The sequence below is a fragment of the Diospyros lotus genome, chromosome 6 (genome assembly GCF_014633365.1).
Source record: "Diospyros lotus cultivar Yz01 chromosome 6, ASM1463336v1, whole genome shotgun sequence".
NCBI classification, from domain to species: Eukaryota; Viridiplantae; Streptophyta; class Magnoliopsida; order Ericales; family Ebenaceae; genus Diospyros; species Diospyros lotus.
In genome coordinates this window covers 893864-907384 of record NC_068343.1, presented here as the reverse complement: position 1 = coordinate 907384, position 13521 = coordinate 893864, and the positions used below count along the sequence as shown (strand labels likewise).

The window sequence follows — 13521 nt, the reverse complement described above, 5'->3', positions numbered from 1 at the left end:
TAAGCACTTCTTTTTGATCGATATCCCCCCTCCCTGTTGTCCGAATAGAACATTGCAATTTGGAACGTACAGCGATACTGGTGTTGCTCATCCATACGGAATCTATTCATGCGGCAGAACAAATTGCAAATATGGAAATATACGAATGGAGGGTAAAATAACGACCTGAATATGTATGCATGATGGTAAAACAAGCCAAATGTTCTTAACTGCCTGTTCAGCTTCTTGGCCGGACGATGGATCTTACATTACAAACTCGCGTCACCTTAATGCATTGCAATTGGCAAACAAAAATAGGAAAAACTCAAAAGTCTTCATTCAAAACTAGGCTGGAGACACGCAGGGGAAAACTCCAGGCAACTATGCTACCACTCAATATTGATTATATTTACTATGAAGCCGAACTAAGGAATGAAAAGTTGGCAGAACAGATTGGACGACGGATCATGCAGTCAACTTCTGTGAGGAACTGACAGCATTCATATGCTGAAGATGTAATGCTGCCAAGAGACCTTCCCAGGTCTCTGCAGCTGCACCTTCCACTTGAAAGTCAAGAAGCTTCTTCTGTTGCCTATAATAATCTTCTAATGGCTTGCTCTGTGAAAGAGAAAGGGGGAGGGGGGGAAATGTTGTGTCAGTAGAAGTTCGATCTTTTTTTGTCTTTCATGGGGACTCCTTAGCAAATATTTAAATGAAAGTAATTTATGTGAACTAAAAATAGAGACCTCGATTCTTGGAGAATTGAGCACAAGACATAAGATTCAGAACAAAAGAATCAAAGTAGCACACGTAGAATACCATTAGTTGCTGTCTAGTTCTACAAACCAAGTGAATAACATAAGAACAGACAGCAGTTAAAACAGCGGTTGGCCATCGATCAGAAAGCACTTGAAGGAAGGTCAGATAGAGCTAGTTGAGCAGCTGGAGGAGAAACAGTCTATATCAGGTAAAGCATAGCCTCACAACCAGTTGGATAGGGGGGCCGACCAGTATAGCTATTTCTTGATGTTACAGAGCAGGCAATGTGTCATACAAAGGTTCAAGAAGAGCTTTAGAAAGCTGGCCAGCACGAGGAAAAACAGAAGAACGGCTAGAAATAGGCCGATTGATTCAAAAAGTGATACCAGTAAAAACAAAGAGCAAGCTCACTGCAGGACTTTCCAGGGACCAGGAAGTACTTGCACTGAGGACTTAGGAGGGAAGCACAGTGAAAGATTGACTGGAAGATTTCAGAAGAAAATGGAATATTTTTAATTAGCACGAACCCTCAGCCCCAATTACAATCGCAAGGAATCATCAAAATTTTGCAAATTCTCAGTACTTTAGAATGCAATATGAAGCATACCTGCTCAGCATAGATACGAAGTTTCTCTTTCCAGGCGACTTCTGCATCAGCACTTGAAGATTTTGGATTGTCATGTAAGGGCATATTTCGTTTTAATCCAGACTTGCTCATGCTGAGAAATTCATGACCTGGAGAATAAATTCCATTTCTTATATGTTGTTCCAACAAGGACTTCTCTGCGGATTTGAAATTCACAACTAAATCAATATCAGCAAGTTGGTCGAGGATCTCCTGCATCATGTCAAAGAAAGAAGTTTTAGCATTTTTGCGTGGGATGTTGCTATCACCTATAATGGAAAATCACCACAAACCAAGCCACACTATTTCATAGGAATTATGATAGATGTACTTCCTTTGGAACCATACTTTCAATTCTAGCATCAATGCCCAGTGGTTGCATAAAAATTTGTATATAAAGTTATGTTCCCAAGGAAGCGTAAATGCATGAAAAAACACTTACAGCTTGGATCTTTGTACGTGGAATTCCCTCCAAAATAAATCCAGTTTCACCCCGAGAGTACCCTTCTTCCAACCTTTTTGACAACAGACCAAAGATTATCTCTTCTGGAACTAGCTTGCCTTGATTAACAGCCGTCGCAATCTGAATTCCACAAAAGAAAGAAGCGCCGGGAGGAAGGGGTGGGAATACACTTGAGTTCATGTAAAAAAGTATGCAATAATAACCACAATAAAATGTAACCAGCTAACCTATGAGAACTGAGTACAAAAAAAATCTGAGTTCCAAATGTTAAAACAAAATTTCTGTTGCATTTATTATGTTTCAATCACCGTTTAGGCTCAAATTCTTTCCATAACCGTGAAAATCAACACCAAATCAAAGCGCGATCACATGCATTCGCTTTAATTTCGTGGAATTCCCATCTCCTAACTTCATAGTCTACACTCAGGTGCATTAAACCTTAGAGCCACATAAAACAGAATGAAAAACACAAAAACGATACGAACATAGAACTTAAGGCACAAGGAATTTCCCTTTCCATCCGCCTTATTTTCCAGATAAACAAATGGAGGAAGAAAAGAACCGTACCTGCTTATAGAGGGAGGAACGAGGGTGTAGCTCCTGGCGAACGAGAGAGCCCATGGAAATGTGAGGGACTTGGAGAAGCTTCGAGAGCCTCTCCGCATACACGTGCTTCTTCGCGATTGGATCCCCCATAATCAGCCACTGCACACCTCTCCCCGGCAACGATCCCTCAGAATCCTCCATGGCCATCCTGTTCCGATCACCGTACGGTTCGCTGGCGTACTCATCGTAGTCGTAGTCGGAGTCGTACTGGACCTGAGCCGCTGCCGCCGATCCGTAACCTCGGCTGAGCACGGTGCCAATACGATTACGCGCCCTCGGTTGCGCCGCCACACGCAAGCGGCAGAGTCCGGCCATGGCGGCGGGCAGAATGCAGAGAGAGCGAGAGAAAGGGTTTTAGTTGGAGAAAGGAGCAGTAGCGGCGGCGAAATAGAAAGAGGGTTTGATGTCGGGACAATAGAATAGTTTAAGGGGAGAATGTTCTGGAAATGACACAATCTTGGGGATTAATTACAAAAATGCCACGCTCCAGCTGGATGGACGGTGGAGAGTTCTTTGAAAATATTGCGGAATCCACACGCCGAGGAGAGGGCTTGTGGTTCGATGGGAGACGCGTAGACGGCGCCGATGCGAGGCCACCGCTTGCGAAGCGCCCGATTTTTTTAAACCCCACGACCGGGTCCACATGACATGCGCCGCTAACTTACGCACTCCCACCTTACATGTAAGTATATAGCATTAATTAATTTATGTATTATTAACTTTTAAAATTATATAATATTTATTTTTAGCCGTTGAATAAGATGTCAGCTTTTTTTTTTTTTTTTTTTCAATCAAAGCAAATAAAAGTTATCAGCATATTAATAAGTGTTGTACGGAATTATTTATTTTTTTGGATTAAAAGTGTTATTGTCTAAATATAATAATAAATTTTATTGTATCGAAAAGTGTTTCGATCAAGACGTGAGAGAGTACTTTGAAGAGTTTACGAGTGACATGCAAAGAAAGAAACAAGTTAGGGGGTGAATTAGGTCATCCGCCAACTCTCCGATACTTAAATTAATTTCATATTTAAAATGAAATTATAATTTTTGTGGGATTGTGAGTATACTTTAGTTTAGAGAAAAGTTCTTTTATTTATAAAGAATGAGGAGGCTCACAAATTTTGAAGGGTGTTTCTGACTCTATTATGAATTTGTAGGCAAGGATATTGGAATAATTATCCAAAAAAAGTCTTTTGAATAATAATTATTGAGTGAATCACGAATTTTCAAGAGGGTTTCTTAAAGGCATTGAGAGAGACTTTCGGGTGAGATCACTCGATCTTGTTCTTAGTCACTCGAGAGTAAGGGTCACTTGCTCAACTAATCGACCATTTCATAGGTGTTACTCAAGTAATTATATAGTATTTTGTCCAAATTTTTCGATCAAACGTGGGCTTTTTTCTTTGTAGTTAAGCTTATCATAAAAAACAACAGATAATAATTTTGAATTTTAAATTTGAGTGTTTAGATTTTAATTTGTATTAATCGAAATACAGTTCAATCTTCTATTTGCATTTTAATTTTAACTGATTTTTGGTCTCGGCTTTCCTTTGGGATTAGTTTAAGAACAAAAAATACTTAAAAATAAATAATATTATTTATTAATAATAGATAATAATATGATATACATATAATATAGTCCTAAAAGGTAGACTGATTGTTTTTTATTTGAAAAATATATTTTTAATAAAAATAATATTTAAGACAGAGAACCTGTCGCAGTTCGAATGAAAGAAATATGATCTAGAAAAAGGAGAGAAAATAAAAAGACGCGTGCGCCCACCGTGGGGCTCGAACCCACGACCACAAGGTTAAGAGCCTTGCGCTCTACCAACTGAGCTAGACGGGCTTTTGAACAATGAGCATCAAAATATACTTAATACTTGTGCGACTCCATATAGACATTTCCCTTAGCTCCTCTGTTGAGTTGAACTTTCCAATAACGATCCTCCTTTCAGATTCCAGACTCTTCTAGAATGACGCTACAACAACGGCAAGAGCAATAATTTATCAATGGTGCTTGATAGGCCCGCACACTTTTAATAATATCTTTTACAAAGTTGACTACTGTGCCGTCCCGAGGTGAAGCGTGTTAAATAACAAAATATAAGGGCTAATTTTATAAAATAAAATGGTACCGACCTAGGGCACAAATATAATAAAAATTTTAAAAATGTTCTATGTTCATTTGGAAAACTTTTGAAGCAAATCTATTTTAATACATGTTTTTTTTTTTAGAGAGGAGAAAGTTCTTTCGAATATCTAAGAAAATACGTCATCTCAAGAATTTTTTTTAGAGAATGAGTTCTCTCAAACAATACCACATCTTCCATTTAAAAGAGTACCACATCCTTACATGTGTGTGTCACGTGTTCTATTTAGAGTACTTTTTTCTTTTCTTTTCTTGACTCTCAAATTTTGAGAACACCAACAATACAAACTTTCCATTGCATTCTATAATACGTTTATGCATAATTTCATTTGCATTCAAATTTTACTATAATCTCTTTTGACTTAAGCATCGGAGGGTTTGTATGAAAAAAGTCTCCGCGTGCGTTCTAACCTATTTTTGGCCTTATAGGTTTGCAACTTCAATTCTTTCAAACAACTTTCTCCCATATAAGTTTTGTTTTCCAATTATGTACTATCAACTCTCGAAACTCCTTCCGTAATATAAATTTTAATTGTAGTATTCCAATAATAACGTTATTAAAGGGGAAGATCAATCAAAATTGAACTAGGTAGAATTCAACAAATTTTATTGATGTGAATTCTAGAGTTAAATCAACAATATTTATTGTGTTAATTAAGCAATTATACACTTTTTATGACACTAATATATGATATGATATATTAGTATGTTATACTTTAATTATTATATCTATACTAATGTAAATATAATAATACACAAATATTATTATAAAAAATATAACAAATAAATATCTAAATAACATCTCCGGTTAGTCAAACATCAACATCAGAATCGCCTTTTAGTCTTCCAAAATTACGGGAATTGGAGTCTACGTCTGAAAGGAATTTGTGCGTCTCCTCGTGGCCACGGCAATTTTGACGGTTGATCAATGGACTTTATCAATGGAAGTTTCCGATCAACTTCATCGTCGTCTTCTTCTTCTTCATCCTCTTCTCGAGTCCATGATTAGAAAAACAAGGTTCAGGGGTACAATGATCATGTTCACGATCATATCGTCTTCATCTTAATTATAGGACCTAGAGACTTCTGACCTTGCGGGATAAGTTATGTACGGCCGGCCTTCTGCAATTCCTGGCGGATTCCTTTTTCCGTCTTCTTTGAAGGTTACCTAAGTTACCTTCCCAGATAAATCACAGCATCTTCTCTTTTCCACCAACCCCCTCGCCGCGGCCGAACTGGTCAATCACGCGGAAAGCGATCATCTGTACATGCATATATATCGAGGTTTAATTAGTTAAAGCCTGCAAGTTCCAAGGATCAAGCCAAGAGCGGGAAGGAAATCAGAGGATTAGCAAACCCATTATAATTCCTTCTAGTTGTGTAATTAATGGGCAAAACCCAGAAATATGAGCGTGAATTCAAGCACTTTGATGAGAATGGAGACGGGGAGATATCGGCGTGGGAGCTGAAGCAGTGGCTGGCGGCGGTGGGGAGGGAGCTCACGGAGGAGGAGGCGGAGGCGGCGGTGGAGCTGATGGACGCCGACGGAGACGGGAAGCTGGGGCTGGAAGACGTGGCGAGGTTGATGGAGGAGGAAGAAGATGATCAGGCGGAAGAGGATCTGAGAGAAGCATTCAAGATGTATGAGATGGATGGGAGTGGGATGATCACTGACAAGAGCTTGATGAGGATGCTGTGCAGGCTGGGGCAGTTCGCCACCATTGATACGTGTAAGTTGATGATAGCTCGCTTTGACATCAATGGCGATGGAGTGCTCACCTTCGATGAGTTTAGGATTATGATGATGTCTTGATACCACACCATCACTGATTTTGTATTCTTTGGTTCTTTTTACTTAATTCAATATCTATGATATATTGTTTGAAATATAGGGATACAAATACATGAACACACGCACACACACATATACGTTTGTATATTTTATATATATATATATATGTATAGATGTTCATCCACTAATTAGGTCTCAATTAATATTGTTTCTTTCATGGTTATTCAAGTTTGAGAGATTAATAATGTTGTTAATTAATAAGATATTAGTGTATTTATGGGCCTAAATCCTACCTACAATCTTGTAAAATGTGACGAACGAATAAAAAATTAAAGTACCCGAATACGAAGATGGGTAAATCCTAAACCAAATGCCTTTAATCCATACTTGACTCCTATTAGTATTTAACTAAACAAAATTGGCTAATGGCATAATCAGCCCTCACCTTTTATTATTTAACCATTTAATCCCCTTAACTTAAACAAGGATCTTAGATCCCTCAACTTCAATTTTGAACCTTTTAAGTACCTCAACTATTAATTTTGTAATGAGTACACACCTTAGTATAACAAGCATTTGCGCGTGAGTTACACGCGCAGTCTAATGTGAGCCCCACATTGATAAAGCCAATGGAAGCATGCCACGTGTCTCGATCTGCAAGAAATGAAGAGGTTGGCGGCCGGCGACGGTGGATAGCCGCCTGAAACGATAGAGAGAAAAAGAGAGAGGGGCAGAGAGAGAAAGAAGACGATTGCCCCCTCGACGCCATAGCTAGCCACCCGCCCCAAATCGACGTCTACCCTACCCCCCTCCGATGCCATAGTCGGCCATCCGCACGAGGAAGGTGAGCGAGCGAGCCAATGACCCCTCATCTCCTACGCCGTCGGCTTAGATCTGCCTGCCCCATTCCCAACCACTACTATAGACGGCCCCACCGACCCTGGCCGACGCCTCCCACGCCACTAACTACCACCAACAGAGAGAGAGAGAGAGCGAGAACGGGAAAGAGGCAGCAAGCAACATATGGCTGGCGAGAAGGAATGAAGAAGAAGATGATAGTGCTGCGGCGGTCGCTAGCGACGAGAAGTGAGGAAGGAGAAGATAAAGAAGGATGATGAAGATGGGTTTGCGGCAGTCGCTGGCGACAAGAAGAAAGGAAGAAGAAGATAAAGGTCTTGCACGCACCTCAAGTATTTATCTGGTTCAAAATTGGAAGTTGAGAAACCTAATAAGTCATTGTTTAAGTTAATGGAGCTAAATGGTTAAATGATGAAAGGTGAGGGAGATGATTATTGTAATACCCCGAGGGCCCAGAGAAGTTAGAATATATCGAGGATAGTGTAAGAAAGGAAACAACACCAGCTGGATACCTTTTGGACTGAATGTTGGCAAAGAACTCACAAGTTAAGTGTGCTTGACCTGGGGTAATCCAGGGATGGGTGACCCCCTCTGGGAAGTTCGCGTAGGCCCATTAGGGTAAGTTGTTCCGGTTCTTCCTATCGCTCGAGCGGGATGTTACAAATGGTATCAGAGCCGACCCTTGGCGAAGGCGGTCCGATGAGGGCGGGGAGTGGCGCCGGGGCTTGAGGGCCTGTACAAGGAGCGGCTTTTGGCAGGCTTCTAGGATGGCAACCCCCAAGGGGAGAAGGTCTGGGACCAGTTGTAAGGTCGCATGACGAGGACGTCATGTGCTTAAGGGGGAAAGAATGTAATACCCCGAGGGCCTAGAGAAGTTAGAATATATCGAGGATAGTGTAAGAAAGGAAACAACACCAACTGGATATCTTTTGGGCTGAATGTTGGCAAAGAACTCCCAAGTTAAGCGTGTTTGACCTGGGGTAATCCAGAGATGGGTGACCCCCCTGGGAAGTTCGCGTAGACCCATCAGGATAAGTTGTTCCGGTTCTTCCTATCGCTCGAGCGGGATGTTACAATTATGCCTTTAGCCTAACAAAATTAGTAACATACAACAATACCCATAATCTCCTAAATAGGGGTGAGCACAACTTTGGTTAAACTGAAGTAACCGAATCGAACCGACATGTTCGGTTAGTTTGATTTGGTTATATTTTTCAAAATTTCAGTTCGATTAATATTTTTTTGGAAAGTTCGATTTTTTGCTTGAAATAATCAAACTGAACCAAACTTACAAAACAATGTCGTTTTGGGTTTACTATAAAAGCAAAAGTGAAAATATAAAACCATAAGTTAGAAGAAAGAAGGACCGAATGATCTTTCCATTCGCTCGACCCTCTCCTTTCCCCATTGTCTTCGACTTTCTGGCACCATCACCCCCTTTGATGCCGATGTCGACGCAGATGCGACACTTTTTCTCTACCTCCAACGCTGGTTGTTGTTGTTTCTATCGAACGCCGACGCCAACTTGGACCTCCGACACTTATGATAATGCCGACAACGATTACATCTCTCCCTCCTCCGATTTGCACTACCGTGCTCGCTCATCAACGTTAATGGTTCATTCGGTAAGTTTTTTGATAATTTCTATTTAATTTACATTAAAACCTAAATCTATTAAAATTCAACCATTAGATACTTTTGATTTTTGAGTATATGGATTATTGAGCCAAAGCAAATCTAATGGTCGATTCCGATCATCAGAATTCGCCGTGGATGGTGGCCGACGATATTTTTTTAGAAACGTGTTTTGAGTTTTTTAATTATAGAATTAATTTTTAGATCTACAAAAAATCAACTGTTTGATCAAACTTATTTTTGGATATATGAATCGCCGCAGTTGGGTTCAATGATTGGTTCCGATCATTAGAATCACTAGTTGGCCAAGTGGCTAGCAACAACAGTATGACCAAACTAATGTTCGGTCTCTTTGGTTATTTTTTAGGTTAGTTCGGTTTTTGGTTTGATTCGATTATCATGGTTTAAATTTCAGTTAGTTGAGATTAGTCAGTCAGTTCGATTATTGTATGCGGGTCGGGTCAGTTAGTATTTTTTTAACGATTCAGTTCTGTTATAATCTATTGCACACCTCTACTCCTACTAAGTCTAAATTCTAATTGAAAATAGAAATTAAGAAATGAATAAAAAAATTAAATTTAAAATGATTGAACAAAACTATTTTAAGAATATTGTTACTATTAATGGTGATTAGAATAAGAAACTAAATATATTATTTAAAAAGTACAAATGCAAAAATTAAGAAGGATAATAAAAAAAAATGAGAAGGGAAAAAGCTACCAGTGAACATTTTATCAATTTAGTTATTGAATGGATGGAATTGCTTAAATTAAATAGTTTAAGTTTATTTTAAAAATTAAATCAAGTTGACCGAATAGTTGCTCAAATTAAAAAGATAAAAAAAAATACAAACAAATAAAAGTAATTAGAAGTAAACAAAATTTTAGTTAAACCAAAACAAGATAAACAAACTAAACTAGCCAATTTTAGTCAAAAATCATATCTTCTTCGATAATTTGGTCGATTTTGGTTATTTTGATTTTTTTTAATAAAAATGTCAAATTGAATGGAAATAATTAAAAAAATTAATTTTGAAAATTGAATTAAATTATCAATTTTAATTAATTTAATTTAACCAAAATTTTGTTTACCTATAAGAGAAGGTGCACTGGGTGGCCAGATTAATTTTTTGGGGGGGGATAAAGAATTAAACGTGTTTAATCAATTAATTAATGTATTTAAGTATAATTAATTAAGGTGGTATATTTGTCCTCACAAGAGAGCGCCGCGTAGATGGGAATCATGGGAAAGTTTCTCCCATGTGGCAGCAGCCCAAGGACTTTTCCCAGTCAGGTCGGTGGCACACTTGCCAACCACTAACTCACAATTGTTTATTATTAAGAAATGTTATGCAGGCCAAGCAGGGGTTTTGGTAAGGTAGAAGGATTTAGATGTTGGTCTCCAGCCATACCTCAGTGATCAGGTAAGTGATATGTGAAATTTGCATTTATAAATTATAAATTTAATTTTTATTTTAGTGAGATAAAATTTTATATTTATAATTTATTTTACTTATTAAAATTAAGTGCACGAGTAACGGAGCCGCACAAAGGCAGTCATCCCTATATTTAAATTTTTGAGAATGTGAAGTTAAAAATTTATATTTTCATATTTAGTATAATTTTTATAAAAAAAATATTTTTAGAATTTATTTTTAGTTAAATTTTTACAAAAAAAATTATGAGAGGTTTTTAAATTCCATGAATTAGGGAAAATTTTTAATAAATAAAAAATTAAAACATCTTTTACCCTCTTATAACCCCATAATAATTTTGTGTATAATTTATTTTAAATAATTAAAATAGATATTCATACATATATATTATATACATACACACATATATACATAATGTGTAAAAAAAAATAAAAATTTTTGACTTCTTAAAGAGATTGTGGGTTCCAATATTTTATATACTAAAAAGAATTTATCATTTTTAAACAAAAAATTTAATTAGGGTTATTTTAGAAAAATAACATGTTACATTTAAACCAAATATAAGAATTTAATATTTTTTTTAAAAAATATCCAATATTTATGAGAATATTTAAAATCAATTAAATATAGAATTACACAAATCTCGAAAATCTTTACATTCTCAAGAATCATGAATTTTAAAAATCTAAAATCCTCATATACAAAATGCTTTGCTAATGTAATATGATTAATACATATTAGGGGAATTATTACGTTATTCATGTCGGGCAAATTTTACGTGGGTTGTTTGGGAGACCCAACTCCTAATTTGTCCATCTCGAGCCCGACGCGAGCAACACAAAATTTTCTACATATAAGTAAATTAGTAAATGTATCGTTAATACAAATACAATAAAATTGGGCAATGCAAGTGTCACACAAAATAGCCAGTAGACGTATCATATATTCGTTATTTTGGTACAGAATTACACTAGTAGGAAGTAGAAACATGCTATGGAACAGGGTTCTTAATTAGTTACACAGATGATACCATGAACGAAATCCTTGGCACTGTTTGGCTGCTTAAATTTAATTTCTAGCGGCCTGGACCAGCGGTTTAGAGGAGCTCTCACAAATGGAAGTCGACGGCTCTCCCTCCGGCAACTCTTCAACCAATCTCGACACTTTCTCCATGATTTCTCCGGCGCTAGGCCTCAAAGCCGGATCATCGTCTACACAGGCTCTAGCCAGATTAGCCAATGTAACAGCCGCATCAAACGAATACTTCTCGCCCAGTGCATTGTCCATCCAACCCCTTAGATCCTCTGCATTTTCTGATTCCAGAATGGACTTGATTTTCTGGGACAGCCAAACGCTGTCTTCTCTTTCCTCGTTCCCCCTGGTTATGGCTGTTTTCCCGGATAACACCTCAAGGACCATCACTCCATAAGCAAAAATGTCGAGGCTGCGGGAAACTATACCCTTTTGCAGATACTCTGGAGCCAGGTACCCCTTATTCCAAGATAGAGGCTGGTTTTCTGTAAGATCTTCAACGCAGGCTGCCATGCCGAAATTGCCCACTTTGGCATTGAATTCTTCGTCCAAGAAAATGTTTCGGCTTCTGATGTTTCTGTGAACGTAGCTTGGGATCATTATGTGGTGCATGTACTGCAAGGCCGTAGCCACATCAAGGCAGATTCTCAGCCTCTGGTTCCAATTCAAGAAGCAATAACAGGATGCTATGAATTGGCTCTTCATTGCCAATCCGCCATGGAGCCAGTCCTTCAAGGACCCGTTCTTGGCGTACTCAAAAACCAGGAACGAATTGGAGACCTCTCTCGAGCAAGTCCCCATCAGTCTAATTATGTTGGGATGGTGATGAGTCGCATCCTGGAAGAGGCTGAAGTCGACTTTCGAAAGAGTCTCCCTTTGCGTGCGTTTGATTGCCAAGTTCTTTCCATTAAGACGGCCATGGAAAACCAATCCCTCGATGAGATTGCTCGAGCTGAAGTCCTCAGTCGCCTTCCTCAGCTCCTCAATGGTGTATGCTTCTAGCACCATCTTGTGGGGCGTGGAGTCGACTATCCGGCCATCCAGCGTGTCTTGCGATCCCTGATCAAACGACACCTTCTTCTCGCTCGTGGTTCGAATGCTTAGTCCGAGCTGTTGCAGCTCCAAATCCGCCATCTTCCTCATCTGCTTCTTCTTCCTCCTCTGAATCACCAAGAAGGCTGCCGCAGTGGCAATTCCAGCTCCAAACACAAGGCCGCTAACGCCAATATAAACTCCAACTTTCCACATTTTGGGCTTTCTCTTGTGTGGATAAAGCAATCCCAAATTGGGTATTGCCGGTGGACTGAAAACAGGCCTGCCCTTGGCCGGAATCAAAACGGTAGAAAAGGGTAACAAGTTTTCCGGCTTGAAACTTGTTCCTGATCTGTTATTTACAGCGATGATACTCTCAGGAGTGACATTGAACTTCAAGGCCAAGCCGAAAATGGTGTCGCCTCGAGTTACAGGGTAAGAGAGGAGAAGCTTTGTCTGCGACGAATCCGGGCAGGCGCATGCTAGTGGGATCAGTAACTGGAGCTTGTCCCTGAGATTCCAGGCCTGGACACCGGGGTTCTTCTCTTGGATAGATTTACAGCTTGTTAAGCCCTCCAAAGACTCAGCGATGCCATGGAAGCTCTCTCCTTCAATGGCGGTTCTCCTCAGCACCGCATGGAAGAAAGCGCCATCGCATTTACAGTCGAGTGGGATCAACAGAGGCCGGTCTATGGGAAGAGACTCTGTTCCATCACTGAAACTATTGGCTTGTTGCAGGGCCAGCCGATCAATCCCAAAGAAAGAAGTCAGATTTAGAAGAGAGGAATAGTAAGAATTGGCACGAAGGACGGCGAACGTCCGGCACTGATCCGGCGACCCATTTCCATGGCAGCGGTAGCCGGAAGCTTCTGGAGAGGCCGGATCACAGCCCAGCAAAGCCTGGCCAAGAGCAGAAATAACTGCCCATAGAAAGAAAACAAGTGATAATGAGAGGTTCAGTTGGCGCTTAGTGAACATGGCTGCAGATGGGTACATAGCCAGCTTCTGGGAATAAACAAACAAGAGGGCAGTAAAATAGACGACGTTTCCTAAGCTTGAGAAGGTGAGTATTTTTGGATCTATACAAAATAGTGCGCCATGGATAGGATTCTGAGAGACACAACCCTTGGGGATGATGATTACTGTACTTA

At 39.3% G+C, this 13521-nt stretch overlaps 3 protein-coding genes and 1 non-coding gene across 4 annotated transcripts; 1 reads left to right on the top strand and 3 right to left on the bottom strand.

The window, feature by feature from the left end:
* Positions 1 to 146: 146 nt before the first annotated feature.
* LOC127803050 (probable adenylate kinase 7, mitochondrial) lies at positions 147 to 2833 on the bottom strand. Its single transcript, XM_052339057.1, has 4 exons — positions 2394 to 2833; positions 1806 to 1946; positions 1346 to 1576; positions 147 to 597 (listed from the first exon to the last, which is right to left on the bottom strand). The coding sequence occupies exons 1-4, from the start codon at positions 2745 to 2747 to the stop codon at positions 445 to 447; spliced, it is 879 nt and encodes a 292-aa protein (XP_052195017.1). The 5' UTR covers positions 2748 to 2833; the 3' UTR covers positions 147 to 444.
* Positions 2834 to 4210: 1377 nt separating this feature from the next.
* Positions 4211 to 4283, bottom strand: TRNAK-CUU (transfer RNA lysine (anticodon CUU)). Its single transcript has one exon. It is a non-coding gene; the product is annotated as a tRNA-Lys (tRNA).
* Positions 4284 to 5640: 1357 nt separating this feature from the next.
* On the top strand, positions 5641 to 6566 carry LOC127804435 (putative calcium-binding protein CML23). The gene has a single exon (XM_052341297.1). The coding sequence runs from the start codon at positions 5974 to 5976 to the stop codon at positions 6397 to 6399; it is 426 nt and encodes a 141-aa protein (XP_052197257.1). The 5' UTR covers positions 5641 to 5973; the 3' UTR covers positions 6400 to 6566.
* Positions 6567 to 11222: 4656 nt separating this feature from the next.
* Positions 11223 to 13459, bottom strand: LOC127804206 (protein LYK2). Its single transcript, XM_052341016.1, has one exon. It carries the CDS (start codon positions 13364 to 13366, stop codon positions 11375 to 11377), a length of 1992 nt encoding a protein of 663 aa, XP_052196976.1. The 5' UTR covers positions 13367 to 13459; the 3' UTR covers positions 11223 to 11374.
* Positions 13460 to 13521: the final 62 nt, after the last annotated feature.

Coding starts and splice junctions, on each gene's coding strand:
- LOC127803050 (XM_052339057.1), bottom strand. CDS start 2,747: ATGGCCGGACTCTGCCGCTTGCGTGTGGCGGCGCAACCGAGGGCGCGT. Junction 1,577..1,805: donor CACGTACAAAGATCCAAGCT/GTAAGTGTTTTT, acceptor GACATGATGCAG/GAGATCCTCGACCAACTTGC. Junction 598..1,345: donor TTCGTATCTATGCTGAGCAG/GTATGCTTCATA, acceptor TCTCTTTCACAG/AGCAAGCCATTAGAAGATTA.
- LOC127804435 (XM_052341297.1), top strand. CDS start 5,974: ATGGGCAAAACCCAGAAATATGAGCGTGAATTCAAGCACTTTGATGAG.
- LOC127804206 (XM_052341016.1), bottom strand. CDS start 13,366: ATGTACCCATCTGCAGCCATGTTCACTAAGCGCCAACTGAACCTCTCA.